The 21,753-nt window shown below is 68.0% G+C and overlaps 2 protein-coding genes across 5 annotated transcripts; one reads left to right on the top strand and one right to left on the bottom strand.

Moving 5' to 3' along the window:
- Nucleotides 1–1,807: 1,807 nt before the first annotated feature.
- Nucleotides 1,808–12,932, top strand: THRA (thyroid hormone receptor alpha). 3 transcript variants are annotated; one of them, XM_080633359.1, is made up of 10 exons: nt 1,858–1,923; nt 6,635–6,675; nt 7,164–7,373; nt 8,551–8,612; nt 9,623–9,723; nt 9,809–9,956; nt 10,627–10,832; nt 11,198–11,344; nt 11,422–11,680; nt 12,243–12,932. In XM_080633359.1, exons 3-10 carry the CDS (start codon nt 7,321–7,323, stop codon nt 12,491–12,493), a joined length of 1,227 nt encoding a protein of 408 aa, XP_080489485.1. In that variant the 5' UTR covers nt 1,858–1,923; nt 6,635–6,675; nt 7,164–7,320; the 3' UTR covers nt 12,494–12,932. The 3 variants fall into 3 exon arrangements, with proteins under 3 accessions (XP_080489486.1, XP_080489485.1, XP_080489487.1); XM_080633360.1 differs by lacking the exon at nt 6,635–6,675 and having other exon boundaries at nt 1,808–1,923; XM_080633361.1 differs by lacking the exon at nt 1,858–1,923 and having other exon boundaries at nt 5,612–7,453; nt 12,243–12,930.
- A 2,219-nt stretch (nt 12,933–15,151) lies between these two features.
- Nucleotides 15,152–20,544, bottom strand: NR1D1 (nuclear receptor subfamily 1 group D member 1). 2 transcript variants are annotated; one of them, XM_080633358.1, is made up of 8 exons: nt 20,421–20,544; nt 18,260–18,592; nt 18,103–18,191; nt 17,878–18,022; nt 17,055–17,527; nt 16,783–16,968; nt 15,883–16,093; nt 15,152–15,787 (listed from the first exon to the last, which is right to left on the bottom strand). In XM_080633358.1, the coding sequence occupies exons 1-8, from the start codon at nt 20,446–20,448 to the stop codon at nt 15,588–15,590; spliced, it is 1,665 nt and encodes a 554-aa protein (XP_080489484.1). In that variant the 5' UTR covers nt 20,449–20,544; the 3' UTR covers nt 15,152–15,587. The 2 variants fall into 2 exon arrangements, with proteins under 2 accessions (XP_080489484.1, XP_080489483.1); XM_080633357.1 differs by lacking the exon at nt 20,421–20,544 and having other exon boundaries at nt 16,783–18,336.
- Between the last annotated feature and the right edge of the window lie 1,209 nt (nt 20,545–21,753).

Genomic DNA, 21,753 nt, shown 5'->3' with positions numbered 1-21,753 from the left:
AGGAGCTCGTTCAGGCAGACCCCGAGAGCAACGCAGCCCCTCCATATCCCATCCTGCCCCAGCTGGAGTCTGCTGCAGGGCATGGGGTGCCCCCCACACTGCACATGGGGGCCCAGAGACCTATGGGTCACACTGTGGGCAACTCACAGGCCCATAGCAGCGGTCAGGGGGTGCTGATGGGTCCGTGCTCCCCACGTGAACCCCAGCCCAGCCTCAGTTTCCCCATTGGGACGGATGGTGCTGGGCGGCCACAGGCAAGGGGATCCAGGGTCACGGCTTTGGGCTGAGCTCGGCCACTGCCTTATCGCGGGCAGACAGTGATGGGGGGGGCGAGGGGCAGCCGCAGACGCGCCGTGTTTGCCGAGGATAAAGTGTACGGTACAGGCGGGGGCCGAGGCCGGGGGGGCCGAGGCCGGGGGGGCCGCCACCCTTCCGCTGCCCCTGCCCCGCCTGCCGTGGGGATGGGGGACCCTGGGGTGCGGGAACCCAAAGGGACACGAGGACCATGGGGATGGAGGGGGGCCGTGGAGAGCCACAGGGCTATGGGGACCAGGGGCAGTACAAGGACTAGGGGCTGAGGAATCGGGGGTGGGGGCACGAGTCCCCCACGGGGGACATGGGCACCAAGGGGCCACGAGTATGAGACGCCAATCAGCAGTCCCCAGCCCTGGGATGCAGGATGGGGTCTGCTTTGGGCATCACGATCCCAAGGGGATCCCCACCTGCGGGGGTCCCCCATGCCCTGGGTACCCCCATCCCCTAGGGCCCCCTATATGCTGAGAACCCCTACCCGTTGTGGACCCCTACCCCTGGGCACGCTGTGCCCTTGCAGCCCAAATCTTCTGAGCACCACCGGGGGTGGGGGGGGACGACACAGGCCGAGCTCCCCGGGATCCTTGGGTGGGAAAGGGGGGACACGGACACACGGCGGCGGCCCTTTAAGCCCGGGCATTATGGGATGTGTAGTCCGGGGGGGTTGGGGGGCGCAGGGGCTGCCGGGAGGCGGTGGGGTTGGACGGGCGGGTTGGGGTGCAGCGAGGGGGACCCCAGTGACCCCTCCATCCCAGTGACACCTCCCCAGTCAGCCCCACACCCCGCGCCAGTGCACGCCGCCAGCCCCACGGCGGATCCCTGCCCCACACCCCCCACAACTCCTCACCCCCGGGGGGCGCAGGGGTAGGGCCCGCATCCTGCCCAGGGGGGTGCGGGAACGGGTGGGTGCCCCCCGGGGCCGGGCTGGGCACCCAGGGGTGCCGATGTGCCCCACCCGTCGTGGGAACCGTCCCAAGCTCCCCACGGTGCTGTCCCCAACCCACGACGCCACCGTCCCCTGTCACCCTCGGCACTGTCACTGCGCCCGTTGGGTGCTGTCCCCTACGCTGTAGGCACCGTCCCCAGCTCCCCATGGGCACTGTTCCCAGCTCCAGTGGGCATCCCGTTGTCGCTGTCACCGCATCCCTGTGGGCGCTGTCCCCAACCCTGTGGGCACCATCTCTGCCCTCCATAGGCTCCATCCTTGGGCCTCTGTGGGCCCCTTCCCCTTGTGTGCAGACCCCAACCCCGTGGGCACCGTCCCCGTTGTCGCGGCCACGACATCATCGTGGGCACCGTCGGGGCTCCCCACCCGCCCCATCTCCGCCCGGCCGCGGGCACCGTCCCCACCACCGCTCCCCCGCCGTGCCCCCGCCGCTCCCTTCCCGCCTCCCCCCCGCCCCGTGAGGGGTCCCCACTCGGGGCCCGCCGTGGGGCGGGCGCGGCGGGTGCAGGGAGCGGCTGCGGCCGGCGGAGGGGGCTGCGGCCGCGGCGGAGCGGGCGGGCGGGCGGCGCGGCGGGGCCGGGGGAGGAGCCAGGCGCCGTCCGCCGCCGCCGCCGCCGCTGCGCCCCGATCCGCTCCGCTCCGCGCCCGCCGCTGCCGCCGCCCAGGTACGGCCCGAACCGGGCCCCGCCGCGCACCGGGGCTTTACCGCGGGCCGCGGCCCCCGCGCGGGGCGCCCCAGGCTGAGCCCGAGCGCGGTTCGGTGCGTGCAGTGCGGGGGGGGGGGGGGGAGGGCGGGCGGAGCGGGGGGGACCGGAGCTGCGGGGGGAGCGGGAGGGGGGGCGCGCACCGGGAGGAAACCACGGGTGGGTCTCGGGCAATCCCGGTGCTCGGCGGCGGGCGGGGGGGGCCGCGCTCCGCCGGGGAAGAACCTCCCCCCGCTGCTGCAGCGCGGGGCACGGCCGCTGCCCCCCGCCCGCCCCGCCGCGACCGGGAGGGGACGGGGTCCGGTTGAACGGCGGGCGCCTCCCCTCTGATCTCGGCTCCCGCCCGCAGCGCCGTGGTTCCCCCCCGGGGCCCCCGCGTCGGCTGCGTGGCCGTGGCGTGGCGGGCGGCGTGGCGGGGGCCCGTGGGCCCGGCCCGCGGCGTGGCTCTGCGGTGACGGGTGCGGGGCCGGGCCGCGGCGGGGCCGGGCTTTGGGTTGGTCGTGGCCTTGTCCTGTGGGGGGGGGGCCGGGGCCGCTCCCGCGCTGGCAAAAACGCCGCGATTTGGTTTTTTCATCATTTTTTTATTATTATTTTTCTCTGCGCCGCGAGCAGAACGCGGGGGGGGGGGGAGTGGGGGGCGGCTCTGCCGCTCCCGGTTGGGGCGGGAGCAGCGGGGGGGGGGCTCCAGCTCCGCACCCCGGGGGCTCCCCCCGACGAGCGGGGTGCGGGGCGTGGCGGGGGGGGGGGGTTCGTCCCCTCCTCTCCCGTCCACGACCGCGGTCCCGCGTCCCCCCCGCCCAGCCCCGGGTGGGGGCCGGATCCTGCCCCAGGCGCGGCGGTCCCGGTGCTACCGGTCGAGCTCGGGGCTGCGGTCCCGTCCGGGCTCCTCCGGTGCGTCCCCCCCGTGTGAACCGGGGAAACTGAGGCAGGGCAGCGGCCAAGGTCATCCCGGGACCGGGCCGGCCTTGCCCGGGCCTCCCGCTCGACCCCTCCCGTCCCTACCTCCGGCCCGGCCGCCCCGCACCGACCTTCAGCCGCGGCGGCCACCGTGACCCCCGGCAGCGGGGCCGGCACCGGCAGAGCGAGGGGCCCAGGGCTGCGCCTCACCCCGCCTGACCCCTGCCGGCACCGGGGGGCGATGGGGAGGGGGCTGGGGCCGCCGTTGGGCTCGGGCAGGCCCCGGTGGAACCGGTTTGGGGGGGGCTTCCCCGCCCGGGGGTCTTGGCGCAGGGTGGGGGCGAGGCGTATCCCCCCCCCCCAAGCGCGGCTCCGTGTGTCCCCGCAATGCCCGCACTTGCCGCTGCGGACCCGCTCCGGAGTGGGGAGGGTCCGGGGTGGGGGTCCCCGTCTGACACCCCCTACCCGGGCGCGGTCGTGACCTTTGCGTCTCGGGGGGTGGCGGCTCCAGGAAGCGGGGACCCCCCCGCGCTGCTCCCCGCGAAGGTCACGGCTGCGGGACCGGGCTGAGCGCCCCCCCCCCCCGGGGGTCCTGGACCCCGCGCAGCCGCCGGTGCTCGGTGGATCCTGGAGGCGGGGCCGGACGCGAGGTCCCTTCCAGGCTTAGGGGGGAGCAGGAGGAGGAGGATGGGGGGGATGCGGTGAAGGCGGGCGCGGGCTGAGTGCCCGGGGCCTCACTTGGATGCAGCTGGGGGGAAATAGGGAGGGCCGGGACCCCCCGAGGTGGCATCATTCGGAGGTGGCCCTGGCACTGTGGACCCTCAGTGTGGCCCCCAAGGCAGGGTCGAGTGGCCACAGGGACACTGTGTCCCCCCTTGTGTCCCCGGGCAGGATGGGCACCCCCAGACAGGCTCGGTGCTGGTTTCCATGTCCCACCGTCGGTGCTGACCCTGGCACCTTGTGGTGTGGTGGTGACTGCATCGCCGTGGGAGGGAACTCAGGACCCCCCCGTCCCATCCTGGTGCACGTGAACCGGGGCCCTCGATTTAGAAACGTCCCCATCCCTGTGCCAAGCTCCGAGTGCTGAGAATAGCTCCTGGGCAACCCAGTGCAGCCTGCGCGGGGACAGGGGCACCCCGTGGGGCTCGGGACACACAGACACTCGTTGACCGGGGACACTCAGCACATACCAAGCACCCCGGGGTTCCCATTGGGCAGCGTTTGTTGCGTAGGGATCTGTGCAACACGATGGGCACGATGGCACCGTGGCTTTGCCTTTGCAAGCAGCCAATGGCTCCAGTGGGATGGGGAAGCTGGGGCTTGACTGAAAGCAGCTGAGATAGGGGAATGCTGCTGCCTCGTCCCGGCCACGCTCTCAGGCATCACGGCAAGAAGCAACTGGCACAGCCACGGTTGGACTTCACAGCACCAGGAGTCCTTGGTGCCGTGCTGGGTGTCAGGGTCACGGTGCAGGTCCCTGCAGCGGCGATGCAGGAGCTGTCAGAGGCATGAGGCCATGGCCATGGGGACCGTGACCTGCCCTGGTGCTGACCAGGAACCCGCTCTGGGTGATGGCTTCATGGAGCTGCAGGATAAACAGCCCCAGGCTCACGGCATCCATCAGTGGGGAGGGGGCACCACGCAGATCCCCTATGGCACAGGGTGGGCTGCCTTGATGTCAGGCCCGTGGCATCCCCCTGTACTCCGGCTGCCCAGCTGCTGCGGATGCCTGGGATTTTTGCCGCTTCTCATGGCGGCACATCGTGCCGCACGCTGCCATGCGTGCCCCACAGCACCGGGCACCGCGTGGCACTGGGCTCCCTGTGCCATTCACCGGCAGAGGTGCGGGTTGAGCGCAGGGCAGTGATCAAGGACACGCGTGTGGCAGCCGTGCACGTGCCAGCTGTGCCACCGCGGTGCCTTGGCCATGCTCCCATGACACGGTCAGCGGCGTTGGTCCGGCTGGGGCACAGCGGTGCTGCCCCGGTGCTGGTGCGGGCAGCAGTGCCCTGCCCCCAGCCCCTGCTAATCACACTAATTGCCACCCTGGCTAAAGCGCTTAGGGCCTCACCTCCCTGACCCAGCTGGCAGCTGGTGAAGGGGGGGGGGGAACACCCAGGACCCCCGTATCCCATCTGTCCCGGGGGGCAGGGACACCAATGGTGTCCCCATGGGGCATCCCTGGTACCCAGCACCCATGTCCGGCGGCACAGAGGCAGCCGATGCCGTTGTGGACGGGTGTCCCCAGGGCTGTGGTCCCTGTCACGGGGAGTCCCCGGGGGTGTCACCCCTGGGGAAGCAGGGTGCTGGGTGCCCCCCATAGGGTGAGGTGGCTCCTGCCACCGGCCCAGCCCTGGACTTTGCCTCCAGGTTGTTTTCCATCGCCTGCAACCACCAGACTCAGCAGAAACGCTCCCCTGGGCGTGGGGCTGGGGGGGGTTAGAGAGAGAAGTTGAGGGGGGGGCCTGTTGTCTGCCACCCTGCTCCCACCCAGCCCCGGGGTGGGATGTGCGGGTTGTGGTGTCACCCAGCAATGGGGAGCAACGGGGGGGGGCTGAGACCCGACTGCGCTCATCACACGTGTCCCGCAGGAGGAGGAGGAGGAGGAGGAGGAGAGCCGCCTCCCTTGTCTGTCTGGGATTCCTCGAGTGAGGGTTCCTGGAGCGGCACCGCGGGCTCAGCCGGGTGCTGGGTGCCGGTGATCCCGGGGCAGGGGGGGTTTCTGTAGTGGGGGCTGACGGGGACACCGATGAGCCCTGACTTAGCACCACTGAGCCCTGGCTTTAGCCTTAAGCCCCTCTAATTCGGCACCGCTTGCCACCCCGGCAGGGAAACTGAGGCAGCGACAGCTGAGCCCCCCCCCCGGCCTTGTGCCGTGTTCTGGAGCGCCCCATGCCATGGCCTGTGCCAGCTTCATGGTGATGGTGACACCCCCTTGGACCCACACATGCACCGAGCGTGTCGGGGCTCTGCTGGCGCGCGGGGTCCCGTGGGAAGGGGGGGCCGGTGCCCGGCGGGGGCCGCAGGGCCCTGGAGCGCTGCCAGTGCCTATACTTGGAAGTCTCCGCGCGCCGTTCCCATATGGAACAAACATTTGCTGCAGCCCCCAGCCGCACCGCCCCGACTCTATCGGTACAGCCCCAAACCATGGCCTGGAGCTGCAGGGAGGGCCCCCCCGAGCTCCCCACACGGGGGGGAGTGGGTGCTTGGGTGCCCTGCGGTGCCTCAGTATCCCCACAGAGACAGGGGCAGGCAGTGCCCCCCCATAGGGGTCTGTGGGGACCCCTTGTGTGTTGCCATGCGTAGGGTGCCGTCAAGCACCCATGGGTGCAGCATCCCTGTATCCCGGCGCTGTCCGGGTATCCTTGTCTGGATGGGGTGCGCGGGGCCGGGCTGGGGGACCCCATGGTGTGGGGGTACCGGGGGGGCTCTGAGCGCAGCCGAGCCCCGGCCGCTGCAGTTTTAAATCCGCCGGAGGAATTTCTGCCGCGGCCAAGACAAACGTGACCTACTTTCTGCCTGTCCCCGCACGGAGCCGAGGAGCCCGAGGGCCGGGCACGGCGCCCGGCGCAGCCCCGCGGCCCCCCCCGGCAAGGGCTGGCGGCCCCGCACCCCTGTGCTTGCAAATGGGGGCTCCCCCCCCCCCATCCCAGTGGGGTGCTGAGGATGTGCAGGGTGGCTGCCGGGCACCCATAGGGATGTGGAGCATGGCGGGAGGGGGGGTGACCCCGGTGCTGCTGCACCCCAGCCCCACTGCGCTGTGTCTTTGCTGCAGGAGAGCTCGCAGAGGAGGGAACCCCCGGAGCCCCCCGCCCCGTGAGTCACCCACCAGCATGGGGGGAGGGGGGATTGGCCACGCATGGGGTGAATGCATCAAGGCTCAGGCAGGGTACCTGAGGGGGGGTCCTCTGAGCACCCCTATGGGCTCCCCCCCGCTGCTTAGAGGGCCCTGAGCCCTGCCCCATGGCCTCTGCGTGTGCTTGTGCTTCCCCACGCAGCCTCATGCAGCCCTGCACACGCGTGTGCACTCATGTGCCTTGCACGCTCCCGCACACCCGCGCAGGCTCGCCCCAGCCCCGCTGCCGTTGCACGCACCCTCCAGGCCCTTTCCTCCCGCCACGTGTTCTTGCGCATCCCTCGTGCTCTCGCCCAGCCCCGCACGCTCCCACACCCTCCCCTTGTTCTCACCCCCCCCCCATGTGCTCTCGCCCAGCCCCACACCATGGGGTGAGCTCCCAGTGGACACCCCCCATAGGGACCCTTAGCACGGGGGGGTCCCGGCTCAGCCGTGGTGTGCCCCGCAGGGTCGGGCCCGGGATGCTGCACGGAGCTGAGCACTGAGGCGGGCGCCATGGGGAGCGCATCGTAGCCCCCCCGCCGTGGCCCCCCTGCTCCGTGCGTGGCACCGGTGGCGGAGCCCACTCGGTCGGTGCTGAGCGCTCCTTGATGGAATTGCGGTGAATGGAACAGAAGCCCAGCACCCTGGACCCACTGTCGGAGCCAGAGGACACCCGGTGAGCCCCCGGTGTCACCGCAACACACATGGCCCCGTGCCCTGTGCATCCTTGTGTGTTCCCAAGTGTCCCCATGCCTGGTACATCCCTGTGCCCTGTGTGTCACCATGTCCGGTGTGTCCCATGTGTCCCCATGCCCTCTGTGTCAGTCACCATGTCCAGTGTGTCCCATGTGTCCCCATGCCCTCTGTGTCACTATGCCCGGTGCGTCCCATGTGTCCCCGTGCCCTGTACATCACCAGGCCTGGTGTTTCCCATGTGTCCCTGTATCCAGTAGGTCCCTGTGCATCCCTGTGGGGCCGTGGCTGTGTCTGTCCCCCTTATGTCCCCATGCATTCCCATGCCCTGGGTACCCCCATGTGTCCCCATAGCCCCGGTGTCCCCCTGCACCTCTTTGCCCTGGGTGTCCCCAGGGGTCCCCGTGCCCCCGGTGTCCCGCTGCCCCCCCCCGGCGGAGGCCTCTCCTGGCCCCCTGCTCCCCCCCGGGGCCCCTCGGCCCCCCTGTCCTGGGGCTATTTCGGGAGGGCCGCGGCTCTCACGTGCCCCCGGGGGGAGCCAGGCCCGGGGTCACCTTGGGCTGGAGCCGGGGGGACCCTCACCCCCCTCCGCCCCCCCCCCCAGCTCCGCGTCCCTGGGTGCGGGACCACCCCCCCCCATTCACCACCCGCAGGTGCCCATCCCCGGGGCATCGGGGCGCCCCCCCCGCTTCAAGCAGTGCCGGGCCACTGAGCCAATGGGCTGCTGCCGTGCGGGCGAGGCGCGGACCCCCGTTGCCCGCCATTGGCTGAGCCCCTCTGACGTCACTTCCCCGCTGAGCCAAAAGGACATTTTGTCTTTGACTGTAAATGAGCCCCTCCCCCACCCCGCCCCTCCCCCACCCCCCAACCCTTCCCTGCCCCTCCCCCACCTTTTCCCTTCCCCTTTCCCCCTCTTCCTCCTTCCCCCCTCCCTTCCCCGGTCTCAGCCCCCCCCCCAGTGATGCCCTGCCCCCATTTGGGGGTCCCCAGGCCCCCGCACCCCATGGTGCACCCCCTGGCACCGCATTGCCACTGCCGGGACCCCCGGCCAGGGAGGATCTGGCTGTGGGTAGGGGAGGGCTGTGGAGGGATCTGGGGGGGCTGTGGGGAGCTGTTGGGGGGCCACTGGGGCACGGTCCCAGCCTGGCCCCCTCCTGCAGGTGGCTGGATGGCAAGCGCAAAAGAAAGAGCAGCCAATGTTTGGTGAAGAGCAGCATGTCAGGTAGGGGACACCCCCCCGGCACCCCCCAAGCGCCCCCAGCTCCCCTTCTCCCCACCAGGCTCCCCTGGGTGCCCCCCATCCTTGCCGGGTTCCGCAGGCACTGCAGATCTTGCCTGCATCCCACCAGCTCCCAATGCGCATGCTGCGGATCCTGAGGTTCCCTGAGCACCCCGTGTTCCTGGTGGGCACCCAGTGTCCTTGCCAGGGACCCCACGTTGCCATGGGCACCCCACTCTTCTGCCATCCAGCACCCCATGTGCCCGCCAGGACCCCAAGCACCCATGGGGTGCCCTTTCCCCCCTCCGTGGCTGTGGGTCGAGCTGGGGCGGTGCTATCGGTGCTGGCAGCACCCTGGGGTGGGAGATAAGGGGGCCCTGGCCGGGCGCTGCCCCCCAGCCCTGCCCCATTCCCCAGCGGGGAGCGGCCGGCGCCTGCAGGATCCCGCTGGGAGGACGAGAGGCCCCGAAGGGACCCGGGTATCCGGCTCCTGGCCCATCCCTCCCACACCCATCCCTGCTCCGGGATGGGGGGGGCGCGGGGTCCCCCACATCCGACACCCACAGGGCACCAGGGTGGGTTCTTGGGGCTCCCCCAGCTCAGTTTGCTCTGTCCCAGGGAGTTGTGGAGATGCTGGGATGCGCCCATTGTTTGTGGGTGCTGCGACACCCCCATGCATCCTGGGTGCTGGGACCCCCCGAAACATCGTGGGTGCCCCCTGCCTCAGTTTCCCCATAAGGCTGATGATGGGGGGGCTGGTCCCTGGGCTGCCAGGGGACAGTGAACCATTGTGTGCCGGGGGGGGACGGGGATACCCCCCCTGTAGCCACCTCCCCAGCTGGATAATGGGAGCTTTATTGCTGCGGGGGGCTTGGGCAGCCCCCCCAGACCCTCAGCTGTTAACCCTTCCCATGCTGGGGCTGCCCGCAGCCAGCTGGGGGCAGCTGCTGCCATAGGGGGGGACACTGAGGCAGGGGGTGGGGGGGGTCCCTGACACGCTGTGCCCCCCCCAGGGTACATCCCTAGTTACCTGGACAAAGATGAACAGTGCGTGGTGTGCGGGGACAAAGCCACCGGCTACCACTACCGCTGCATCACCTGCGAGGGCTGCAAGGTGAGTGGGCAGGGGGGGGCAGGAGGCAGGGGGGACTCATTGGGGGTCACTGCATTGTGTGTGTGTCCTCCCCCATTGTCCCCAGGGCTTTTTCCGTCGGACCATCCAAAAGAACTTGCACCCCACCTACTCCTGCAAGTACGATGGGTGCTGCGTCATCGACAAGATCACCCGCAACCAGTGCCAGCTCTGCCGCTTCAAGAAGTGCATCTCCGTGGGCATGGCCATGGACTGTGAGTGTGAGGGGCACGGGGGGACACACAAGGAATCACACAATGGTTTGGGTTGGGAAGCACGTTAAGATGATCCAGCTCCAAACCCTGCCACAGGCAGGGACACCTTCCATTAGAGCAGCTTGCTCCAAGCGCCTGTGTCCAACCTGGCCTTGAACACTGCCAGGGATGGGGCAGCCACAGCTTCTCTGGGCACCCTGTGCCAGCGCCTCAGCACCCTCACAGGGAAGAGCTTCTGCCTTATCTCCAACCTGAGCTTCCCCTGTTTCAGTTTGACCACATCACCCCTTGTCCTATCACTCCAGTCCCTGATGAAGGTCCCTCTCCAGCATCCTTGTAGCCCCCTTCAGACACCGGAAGCTGCTCTGAGGTCTCCACGCAGCTTCTCTCCTCCAGCCCCGATGCTCTCAGCCCTGGCTCCATGCAGGAGCTGCTCCAGCCCCTGCTCATCCTCGTGGCCTCCTCTGGACTTGCTCCAACAGCTCCATGTCCTAATGCAGAGGACACCAGCACTGCACAGAGTGCTGCAAGTGGGGTCTCCCAATAGCACATCCACTGGGTTGGGGTTCTGGCACAGCACCATGGGGTGCCGGGAGCAGTGGTTGGGGTGCAGGCTATAGGGTGGGATGCATTGGGGGGTGCTGAGTGATGCATCGGGTGCCCCCCGCAGTGGTGCTGGATGATTCAAAGCGGGTAGCGAAGCGGAAGCTGATCGAGGAGAACCGGGAGCGGCGGCGGAAGGAGGAGATGATCAAGTCGCTGCAGCATCGCCCCAACCCCAGTGCAGAGGAGTGGGAGCTCATCCACGTGGTGACCGAGGCCCACCGCAGCACCAACGCCCAGGGCAGCCACTGGAAGCAGAAGCGGAAATTCCTGGTGAGGACACAGATGGGGGGGATCCCCCCCACCAGCACCCCTTGGGACCTGAGCACCCGCACACTCAGTGCATGCATGGCACCAGGGGAGCAATTGGGATGGCACCCGATGTCCTTGAGCTTGTCACCCCCAGACGGGTTAAGAGGTTAGCGGTGACCGAAGGGCACAGCTGTGCCCTGTGGGGTGGCTTTGTCCCTGTGCTGTCCCTGTTCCTGCAGTGGTGCTGGCACACAGCTCCCTCTCCTGGCTGCTGCCCCGCTCCCAGCCCTGTCTCGGTTTCCCCCCACTGCCATAGGGGTGCTGGGATTGGGGGGGACATGGTTGGGGACCCCCTAACCCCGCTGTCTGTCCGTGTGTCCCCACAGCCCGAGGACATCGGCCAGTCGCCCATGGCCTCAATGCCTGATGGGGACAAAGTCGACCTGGAGGCATTCAGCGAGTTTACAAAAATCATCACCCCGGCCATCACCCGCGTGGTCGACTTTGCCAAAAAACTGCCCATGTTTTCAGAGGTACCGGGGGGGCCGCGGGACATGGGGTGCCCCAAGCCCCCCCCACCACCACCACTGACAGCATCCTCAACCCGCAGCTGCCTTGCGAAGACCAGATCATCCTGCTGAAGGGCTGCTGCATGGAGATCATGTCTCTGCGGGCGGCCGTGCGCTACGACCCCGAGAGCGAGACGCTGACGCTCAGCGGGGAGATGGCCGTCAAGCGCGAGCAGCTCAAGAACGGCGGCCTCGGCGTCGTCTCCGATGCCATCTTCGACCTGGGCAAGTCCCTCTCTGCCTTCAACCTGGATGACACCGAGGTGGCCCTGCTCCAGGCTGTGCTGCTCATGTCCTCAGGTAGCGGCAGCGCTGGCTGTGCCCAGGGATGCTGGGGAGGGGAATGGGGTGGGCATCCCAATACGCAGAGCCTCAGCACCTTCAGGGTGCATTGGGTGGGCATCCCAATGCCCGGAGCCCCAGCACCTTCAGGGTGCATCGGGTGGGCACCTTGGGGAAACTGGTCCCCACTGGTTTGGGGGGATACGGGGTGGGCACATTGGGGTGCATGGGGTTGGGCACCTTGGTGCTGTGGGCACTGGAATGCTCACTGCCCTAGGAGTTGGGGTGCAAGGGGTGGGCACCGCAATTCTTGGTGCTGCAGCAGCCTGCGGGCGCAAGGGGTGAGCACCCCAGTCCCTAGTGCCCCAGGAGTATGGAGTGGGCATCCCACTGCCCAGTGCTGCAACCCTGGGAGGGGAGGTACAAGGGGCAGGCACCCTATTCCCCAGGAGCACAAAGTGCATGGTGTGAGCACCCTGATACCCTGGGGAGCCGTTCCACGCTGGAGCGCACTGAGGTGGGGGGAATTCGGGACATGGAGAATCCCACCCTCGGCCACCACCTTCGCCTGTTCCCACAGACCGGACGGGGCTGATCTGCGTGGAGAAGATCGAGAAGTGCCAGGAGACGTACCTGCTGGCCTTCGAGCACTACATCAACTACCGCAAACACAACATTCCCCACTTCTGGCCCAAGCTGCTGATGAAGGTGACGGATCTGCGGATGATCGGCGCCTGCCACGCCAGCCGCTTCCTGCACATGAAGGTGGAGTGTCCCACCGAGCTCTTCCCCCCCCTCTTCCTCGAGGTCTTCGAGGACCAGGAGGTGTAGGGCTGCCACCCCCCCCAAATGGCCCCCAAATGGCCCCCTCCCCGCTCTGCCCCACATCACCCCCCCGATTTCTCTTACTGGGGGAATGCTGCGCCCAAGGGAGGGGGGGTCCTGCTGTGCCCCCCATGGCTGCCCCCCTCCACAGCCCCCCAGCGCCCCAGGACTTGATGAATTTTGTTTGTTTGCACAGGGAAGGGCCCCGATGTCGAGCGTTTCCTTTATTGTCCTTCTCTTCTTAGATTATTATTTTTTAAGCATTTATTTCCCTCCCTGAGAGGCTAAAATATTAAACTAACTGCACTTTGGAAGGAGAGAGGAGGAGGAGGAGGAGGAAGAGCAGAGGAGAGGAGGGGGCTCTGGGCTGCACAGGGAGAGGCTGCCCCGGCCCCATGCACTTTGGGCCAGGCAGCAGCGCGGGGGCCAGGGTTGGGGGCGCCAAGACCCCCCCTTTATAGCAAGGTGAGGGTTATGGGGGGGCACAGTGGTGGCGAGGGGGACCCCAGCCCATGGGGAAGTTGTGGGGGGGGGTGGAGGGCTGGGGGACCCGCGCCCCCCCCATGCCCTGCACCCCAATTCCCACACCCCACCCCCCCCAATAATTCGGGGCCAGATTCGGGGCTTTGGTTTTCTCTGTCTATTTTGGGCTGAGAGGAGCTGATTTTGTGCCAAGCGCCGCAGACGGTGGGCGCTGCGGGACACCGTGGGGAGGGGGAGGGGACCCGCTGCGGCCGCCCCCCCCCCATCACCCCCCCACCTTTTCCGTTGTCCTTCTTTTTGTTGTTGTTTCCCCCTTCCCCCCCCCCTCCTCGTCCTCGTGGGTTTCTTTGTCGTGTCCGTCAGGAGTTGCAATGGCCCCAGAGGCACCGGCGGGGATGGGGGGGCAGCGGGTGCCCCCCCCGGGACCCCACATGGCCCCCACTGCACTACTGCCCCGGCCCCCCCGGCAGCAGCACTTCGGGGGGGCGGGGGGGCTGCACCCCCTAAATCACACCCCTCCTCTGCTCCCGGGGGGGGGGAGGCCAGGCTGCGGTGGGGGGGGGGTCGGGGGGGGCTGCAGCGGGGGCACCCGGGAATGGTTTTATCACCTTCCCCCCCCCCCCCATCCCCCCCCAAATTTAGGTTTGTGAATCTTTTCTTACCTCAGGCGGAGGCTGAGGGGGGGCGCGGGGGGGGCGGCCGGCGAGGCAGGCGGCCTGCCGGGGCCCACCTAAGCTAATATATATATATATATATAAATATCTATAAAATATATAATTTTTGTAATTAAAAACAAAAAAAATCTTTTTACGGGTCGTTTAAAAGCAGAAAAATCCCACCATGAGACACGTGGGGGCCCCTCCGCCCCCCCCCCCCACCACCTTGGCATAGGGGGTCGTGTCTTGGGGACCCCACCAGAGACCCCCCCCTGCAGCCAGGCCGGGGGGGTGCAGTGGGGCTGTGTGGCATGGCAGGGCTGCGGCACCTCCGGGTGCCCTCATGGCTGGGGGGGGTCCCGGCACCCCCCACCCCTGCAGCATCAGCGCTGGCTTTGCACTTAGTGCAACATGTCTTAAAGAGCCAGCCCGGTGCCCGGCACGGGGGATCCCGGCAGCACCGGCACCGGGTTGTGCAATAGGAACCGGTGCTGGTGGACACTAATGCCTGTGCTGGGTGAGGGGTGCAGGGTTTAGGGGTTCACCCCCCTCCCGGCAGCACCGGTGCCCGTGGTCACGCTCAGCCCTGCTCCGTGTGCGCACCGGCGTTAACACGTGCCTTCGGGCTGCGGCACCGGGGCAGTGCCCATGTGTGCGGTGCCGGTGCGAGGGCTGTGTGTGCTGGAGCAATGCTCGTGCGATGCCCGTGCTGTGCCATGCGGTGCCGGTGCGGTGGCCAAGCCACGCTGGTGGCAGTGGCGATGCAGTGTCCATGTATGCTGGTGTAGTGGTGGTGCAATGGCCATACGGTGCCGGTGCAGTGCCCATGCATGCTGTTGGCAGTGTCCATGCAGTGCTGGTGTAGTGACCATACAGTGCCGGTGCAGTGCCCATGCATGTTGGTGTAGCGCCGGCGCAGTGGCCACGCGGTGCCGGTGCCATGCGATGCCCGTGTATTCCCGTGCACAGTGTGTGTGATGCTGTGCGCTGCCGCGCTCACCGCCAGCCAGAGCTGTTGTGGGATGTGTCTGAAGCAGCAGCCGTGCCCCCCCTTTTGCAGCAGGTGTTGGGGTCCCCCTGGGGCAGCAGCACGATGCCCTGGGGGGGCCCATCCTGGCCAGCACCTCCCGCCCTCCCTCGCACTCCCCCCGGGCCGCAACCTCCCGTCCCTGTCTCGCGTCGCCATCGCACGTCCAGCATCGGCCCCGGCTTTGCCTGGGGTGGGGGGGGTAGGACCGGTGCCCCTCATCCCACCACCTCCCCCGGGTCATCCCCCTTGTCGTCCCCCCCCCAAGCACATACCTCATGGCTCCCGGAGCTGCCCCTGCTTGAGGCCGTGTCGAGCCCACCCGGTGCGGCATGGCCCCGGCGCGGGGTCCCCCTACTATGCATGGTGGCGGCGGGGGCCGCGGCCGGCGTCGCTGAATGTAGGGCGCGGGATGGGGAGGGTTGGGAGGGGGTGTGGGGGGGGGGGGACACACGCTGAGCTCCGTGACAATCACAGTCTGTGACGTGCGATTTTAAACCCTTTTGTGTTTTGGTCAGGATTTTAAAGAAAGATATTTTTATGGTAATTGTTGCTGGTCTATTTTACTATATATTTATGTAATAAATATATGATGAAAACAAAAAAAAAAAAACCAGAAACCAAACCAAACCCAACCAAACCCACCCAAAGAGCTTGGCTGGATCCGGCCTCTGCTTCCCACCGCTGCCTGCTGGAGCGGGGGGGCCGGGATGGGGAAACCTCCCTCCCCGGCGCTGCCAGCATTGCTGTGGGGCTGATGCCCACTGTTGGGGGAACAGGGGGGTCCTGGCATCCCAGTGCCCACCCTTTGGGGAGTCCGGTGGGTGCCATGGGGTTGGTGCTGCCCCTTGGCGGGGGGCTCATGTATTCCCTCACCCCAAACCCACAGTGCTATGTACAGGGTGGTGGGTGCCCGGGGGGGTCCATGGGGGCCCTACTGGGCATCGATGCGGAAGGAGAGCAGCTTCTCGGAGTGGAGGTTGTTGAGGGTGCGCAGGTCCGGCAGCTTCAGCAGCAGTTTGGTGAACCGGGACGTCTCGGCCGGGTGCGTCTTCAGCACCAGCGCGCGCAGGGCACGGATCAGGGTCTCCTGTAGCTGCTCCACCGATGCCGTGTCCTCCATCCCCGAGCGGTCTGCGGCGGCGGGGGGGCCGTATGTGGATGGTGCCACACACACGCGTGCACCCCCCCTCAAGCTCCCACCCCCCTACACCGCTGCAAGTCCCAACCTGCCGAGACCAGGACGACGGCGGTGAAGAGCCCCAGCTCCTCGTCGGTGAGGTCGAGGGCGCTGAGCTTCTCGCTGAACTCGAACATGGAGCTGAGCAGGTCGCCCATGCCCATGCCCCACAGCTCCTCCAGGCTGTACTTCGTCCGGCTCATGAACGTCACTGTCTGCTCCTTCACGTCGAACAGCGAGGCGAAGCGAACCATCAGCACCTGCGGCACACGCGGCGTCAGCGGCACGGCGCCAGGCATCCTGCCACACTGCAGGCTCCACTGGGATGCTGTGGAGCACCATACAGTGCCATGCTCTGCCACAGCTCTGTGCCATGGAGCACTATGTGATGCCATGGAACACCGTACGCTGCCATGCTGTGTGCCACAGCTCCATGCCATGAACCACCATGCAATGCCATGCTCTGTGCCATGGCTCCGTGCCATGGAGCACCATGTGATGCCATGGAACACCATACAGTGCCATGCTCTGTGCCACAGCTCCACGCCATGAACCACCATGCAGTGCCATGCTCTGTGCCATGGCTCCGTGCCATGGAGCACCATGTGATGCCATGGACCACCATACAGTGCCATGCTCCATGCCTCGGCTCTGTGCCATGGGGCTCCATGCCAGTCCATGAGCATTATGCAATGCCGTGGGTTACCATACAGTGCCATGGTGCTCCGTGCCATGCTGTGGAGCACCATACAGTGCCATGGGTCATTAGTGCCCATGCTGCAGGGGCACTGTGCTGCTCCATAGGGTGCCATGAAATGCCGTATCATTCCATGCTGACCCATGGGGCATGAGTGCATGCCATGCAATGCCATGGCACTTTGTGTGGGGGCCATGGGGCACCGTGCCTGGCCCTACAGCACACCAAACCCTTGCTGATCCGGGAACATACCTCGAAGGTGCCAGCCTTGAGCAGGGTGACCTGGTCGTGCTGGGACAGGGCCTGGAAGCCGGGAATGTGCTTGGCAAACTCCACCACCTCACGGACAGCGGGAGTGAAGCTGAGGGAGAAATCCTCCCAGATCTCCTGCACCGAGCGCCCGCTGCGGCCGGGCCGGTGGCTGTTCATGGGGCAGGCCTGCAGGTGACGGCACGGCTCAGCCCTCGGCAATGAACGGCTCGGGATACCCATGGGGGGGCAACGGGACCCCCCCGTGCGCTCACCGGCAGAACGTCCTTGGTGCCGCGGGGCCAGGGGCAGCCCCGCGCCGGGGGCTCGGGGTACGCGGGGGGGCAGAGCCGGGGCTCGGGGGGGCCGGGGGTCCAGGCGGGGGGCGCGTCCCAGCGCAGGAGGCTGCTGTCGCAGGCGGGGGGGGGTCCCAGCTTGTCGTGCGCGTAGATGAAGATCTCCTTGTGCGCCTTGGCCACTTGCGCGATGACGTCCTCGGTGGCCCCCCCGGGGCTGGGCGAGCGGGGGGGGGTCAGCTGCTGCGGGAACTGGGAGAAGCAGGCGGCGGGGGGGGGCGGGACGAGCGGTGGGGGGGGCCCGGGGGGCAGCGGGCGGCCCCCACCCGGGGCTGGACCCTCGGCCGGGGCGGGCATGGCCGGTGGGACGCTGCCCATGCTGCTCATGGCGCTCTGCATCTCCGCCAGCATCCGCTGCTTCTCCCGCTTGGGGATGCGCCCGAAGCGCACCGCTGCGGGGGGGGGACACACTGGTGTTAGTGGGGAGATGGGGTGCATCAACAGCCCCCCCCCCAGTAATGTTTGATGGGGGTTTGGGGGATGTGGCTGCATCCCTATGCCCTGGCTTGGTGGGGATGTAGAGCCTTGGGTACAGGAGGACCCATCCCAAGAGGGGGACATAGAGCCCCAAGCATGGGGGTACCCAGTCCTGGAGGGGACACAGAGCCCTGAAAATGGGGGGATCCACCGCTGGAGGGGACAGGCAGCCCTGGGCACGGGAGGTCCCACCCCCAGAGGGGTTGTACAGCACTGAACAAGGGGTCCCCGGTTCTGGGGGTAGTTTTGGGGGTGCTGAGCTCACCATCACGGGACATGCCAACCAGCAGGCACTTCTTGAAGCGGCACTGCTGGCAGCGGTTGCGGTTGATGCGGACGATGGAGCAGTTCTCGTTCTTGAGGCACTTCTTGTACTGGATGTTCTGCTGGATGCTGCGGCGGAAGAAGCCCTGTGGGGCACGGAGGGGGTCACCCAGGGCCCCTCACAACACCGCAGGGGCTCCCCATCACTCCAGTCCCATCCCGGTACCTTGCAGCCCTCGCAGGCGTGGACACCGTAGTGGAAGCCAGAAGCGACGTCCCCGCACACCTTGCAGAGCAGCACCATCCCGTTCAGCTCTGCAGGGGAACAGGGGTGAGCAGGGTCCTAGGGGGACCCCCGTACCCCCCCCGCGTGCCCCACTCACTGGTGACGGTGCTGCCGGCTTTGCTGGGCGAGCTGCGGCGCCGCTCATCCACAGCGACCTGCGGCTGCACCCCGGGGAAGTTCACCGAGGAGCCGTAGGATGAGGAGGAGGAAGAGGAGGAGGAGGAAGGGGAGCCATCCTCATGGGTGCCCAACGAGCCCCCGCCGTAGGCACGGGAGTCCTGAAGGGATCCGGTGGGTGACGGGGGGAAGTAGGTGGGGAAGGGCTGGGAGCCGGATTGGGAGCTGCCGTTGGAGCTGTCGCTGCAGAGCGAGACGGGGCTGGTGCGGTTGGGCGAAGCGCAGCTGGAGCCCACGTAGCTGATGACACCGCCTGCAGAGCGGAGCCACCCATGCACCGAGCTGCGCCGGGCTCAGCCGGAGCCGCGGTCACAGCCCTCGGGCAGGGCGGGCGCAGGGGAAGCGCCCCGGATGCATCCCGGACCCACGGGGATCCCGCGGCGCCGCGGCCGCACGTGTGCCACGCACCCTGAGTCAGGCACCGCGCCCGGCGGCGGCCACACGGGCGCCGGCTCCACGTGGAACGGGGACAGCCGGGTTAGCCGGGAACGTGTCGGATGGGGACATGGGCACGGAGCCCTGGGGGCACCCATGGGAGGAACATGGGCTGGGAATGCTCTGGAGGCGTAACCGGGATGTCACGACAGTTGCACCCACCAGGCACATATGGCACCACGGGGAGCTCAGCACAGCCCCCTTGCTTATGGGGTGCAGTAAATGGCTCTGCATGGGGGAAACCCCACAGAGGGGGGGGCTCACAGCCAGCCCTGTGTCACAGACCCACACACCCCATAAAGAGGGGCTCACAGCCATCCATCCCTGGGTCACAGACCCACACACCCCATAAAGATGGGGGGGCTCACAGTCATCCCTATGTCACAGACACACCGCCCCCAATCCCATGCAGCAACACCAGGACATAGCTCAGAGCCGGGACATGTGGAGGGTGACATCAGGGACACATGGGATCACCAGGGCCATGTGTCTCCCGCCTCACACAGTTGCTGCTGGAACCACCATGCTATCACCACAGCCCCCCCCCCAGCAATCCACCACCAAAGGGGGTCACCGAATTGGGTCCCCAGTGGCCTTGGGGCTGCTGGGACACCAAAATAATGGGGGGATTCCCCCATCCCGAAGCCTCGGGACCTCCTCCCTCAGGATGCTTCGGGGTGGGGGGATCCCCGGAGGGGTTGTACCTGGACATTGGGACCATTCCCGAACCCATCACACCAGGACCCCCCCCCCATACCAACCGCTCCAGTGCCCCCCCCCCACACCAGCCAAGCTCAGGCGGCCTCACGCCGCCGCGCCACGTGCTCGCGCCGCACGTGGCCCCCCCGAGGCCACGCCCCCTTCAGGCTTTGTCCCGCCCACTCTCCCACTTCCTATTGGCCCGTCACGAAACCCATCCCCTTTATCGTACCCCCCCCCCTCCACCTTTCAACCCCCCCAAAAACAGACACCCCCCCCCTTGGTTATAAACGGAAAGCGGCGTCCCCGCGTTTTCGGGGGGGGAAGTGGGGGCGTGCGTGACGTCACGATGACGTCACTATCGCAGATGACCAATAGGCGGGAGGGAGGGGAGGGGCTGCGGGGAAAACAAACTCCGCACGTGGCAGCGGCGGGGAGGGGGACACGTGCCGGGGGGGGCACCGCCTCCGTTCCCCCACCCCCCCGTTATTTCCCCGCCCCTTCCCGGTGCTCGTCCCCGGGTGCCCCGCACCGCAACTGCCCGATGCCGCTCCCGATGCGCCGATCCCGGTCCTATCTCCGCGGTCGGGATTCCCCCGGCCCCGGTTTCCCCCCCCGCCGCGATAAGCGGAGCGCTGCGGTGCCGGTGTTCGGATCACCCCGGTGCCGGTGCTCCGGTGACCCCCATGTGCAGGATCCCCGGTGACAGCTCCCATCCTTCCCTCTCGGACTCTGCCCGAGAATGCGGGACCCCGCGATGCGGGACCGCCCGGTGCCCGGCAGGAAGGAGCCCCGTTCCGGGATGCACAGCCCCGGTGCGCGATCGGGTCCGCAGGACCCTCACCCTCTCCCGATGTCCGGATCGCACTCTGAGCGCGCAGTCCCCCCACTGCCCTGACCCCCGGCTGCGGTGCCCGCACGGTCCCGGGGCTCCGGTAAGCACTGACCTGTGCTGCCGGCCTCTGGAGCGGCCATCCTGTGGCCGGGATCGGGGTACCCCGGCTCCGCCGAGCCTCCGAAGGGGCCGGGTGCACGGGAGCCGCTCCGAGCCGTGCCGCGCCGCCGCCCGGCCGGGGCTGTTGTGCGCCCGCCGCCCGCCCCGCCGCCCGCCCGGCACCGGCCGCGGCTGCGCACTGGGCCGCACGCGGCGCCGCCGCCTCCCCCATGTGATTCCCGGGGAGAGCCTCGTGCCCCAGTGACACACTTTCCGCCGGCGGCCCCGGACCCGCGCTGCCACCGGGGACACCGGGAGCGACCGGGACCCCCGCACCGGGGCCACCCCCCCCCCGCATCCTGCATCCCGCATCCCACCCGCGGGCACTGACACCGGCCCTGTCACCCTGCAGCAGGGACACTTGAGTGTGGCAATGTCCCCCGCATGGGGACACCCGGGTACCCCGTCACAGTGCTCAGCGCAGCATCTGCGCTGGGGACACCCAAGCATGGCACTGGCACCCCTGATGCCTTGCATGGCACTGTCCCCTGCACAGGGACACACAAATACCCGTATCACTCTGCACAGCGCTGTTCCCTGCACTGGGGACACCCCGGCACAGCAGTGGCACCCCTGGTCCCCCGCATAGCAGCATCCCCTGGGGACACCGATACCCTCCAGCACATCATGGTGCTTGCACCGGGAACACGCAGGTACCTCAGTCATCCTCTGCGTGGCATCATCCCCTGTGCTGGGGACACTCGGGTACCCCTGTCACTGACCCCCCCCCATGGCGCCATTCCCTGCACTGGGGACAGCCAGGCACAGTGTGGCACTGGCACCTCAGGACCCTTGCCCCATGGCCCAGCTCAGCCTCCTGCTGCACCCCCTGCCCGTGCCCAGCCCATCCCCGAGGCCATCGGGGCGATGCAGCAGCGGGTGCCCGGTGTGGCACGTGCTTGGCAGCCGTGGCCCAGCCTGGCGCAGCTCCAGGGGCTGCGGTGCTGTGCAGTGCCCAGCTCCATGGTGCCAAGGCTGAGCTGCTGAGCGGATGCAGGTTACAGCTCCAGGGTCCCCATGGATGCTCATAGCCCCGAGGTTGGGGTGGGTTTTGGGGGTGCCAGCACCCTCCTGGGTGCCACGTGCTGGGTGCTGCCCTGGCCCCCAGCCAGGCAGAGATGGTGCAGAGCCACAGATGTGCCAGCACCAGGAAATCCTCGGAGATAATCCCACGGGAGGGGAGGCCTTGGGTGCCCCGGCCATGCTGGGAGCTGTGGGGTGCCCGGGGGTTGGACACCAGAGTTCTGCACCCCAAGTTGCCCCTGGCACCAGCCCTGGTGGGTGCA

This window comes from Psittacula echo (assembly GCF_963264785.1).
Source record: "Psittacula echo genome assembly, chromosome: 23".
Lineage (NCBI taxonomy): Eukaryota > Metazoa > Chordata > Aves > Psittaciformes > Psittacidae > Psittacula > Psittacula echo.
The sequence above is the reverse complement of the archived record's forward strand: the minus strand, read 5'-3'. Positions and strand labels throughout refer to the sequence as shown.

Coding starts and splice junctions, on each gene's coding strand:
- THRA (XM_080633360.1), top strand. CDS start 7,321: ATGGAACAGAAGCCCAGCACCCTGGACCCACTGTCGGAGCCAGAGGAC. Junction 10,833..11,197: donor AGCAGAAGCGGAAATTCCTG/GTGAGGACACAG, acceptor GTGTCCCCACAG/CCCGAGGACATCGGCCAGTC. Junction 11,345..11,421: donor AACTGCCCATGTTTTCAGAG/GTACCGGGGGGG, acceptor CTCAACCCGCAG/CTGCCTTGCGAAGACCAGAT.
- NR1D1 (XM_080633357.1), bottom strand. CDS start 18,180: ATGGTGCTGCTCTGCAAGGTGTGCGGGGACGTCGCTTCTGGCTTCCAC. Junction 16,094..16,782: donor TCAAGGCTGGCACCTTCGAG/GTATGTTCCCGG, acceptor CGTGTGCCGCAG/GTGCTGATGGTTCGCTTCGC. Junction 15,788..15,882: donor CGTCGTCCTGGTCTCGGCAG/GTTGGGACTTGC, acceptor CCGCCGCCGCAG/ACCGCTCGGGGATGGAGGAC.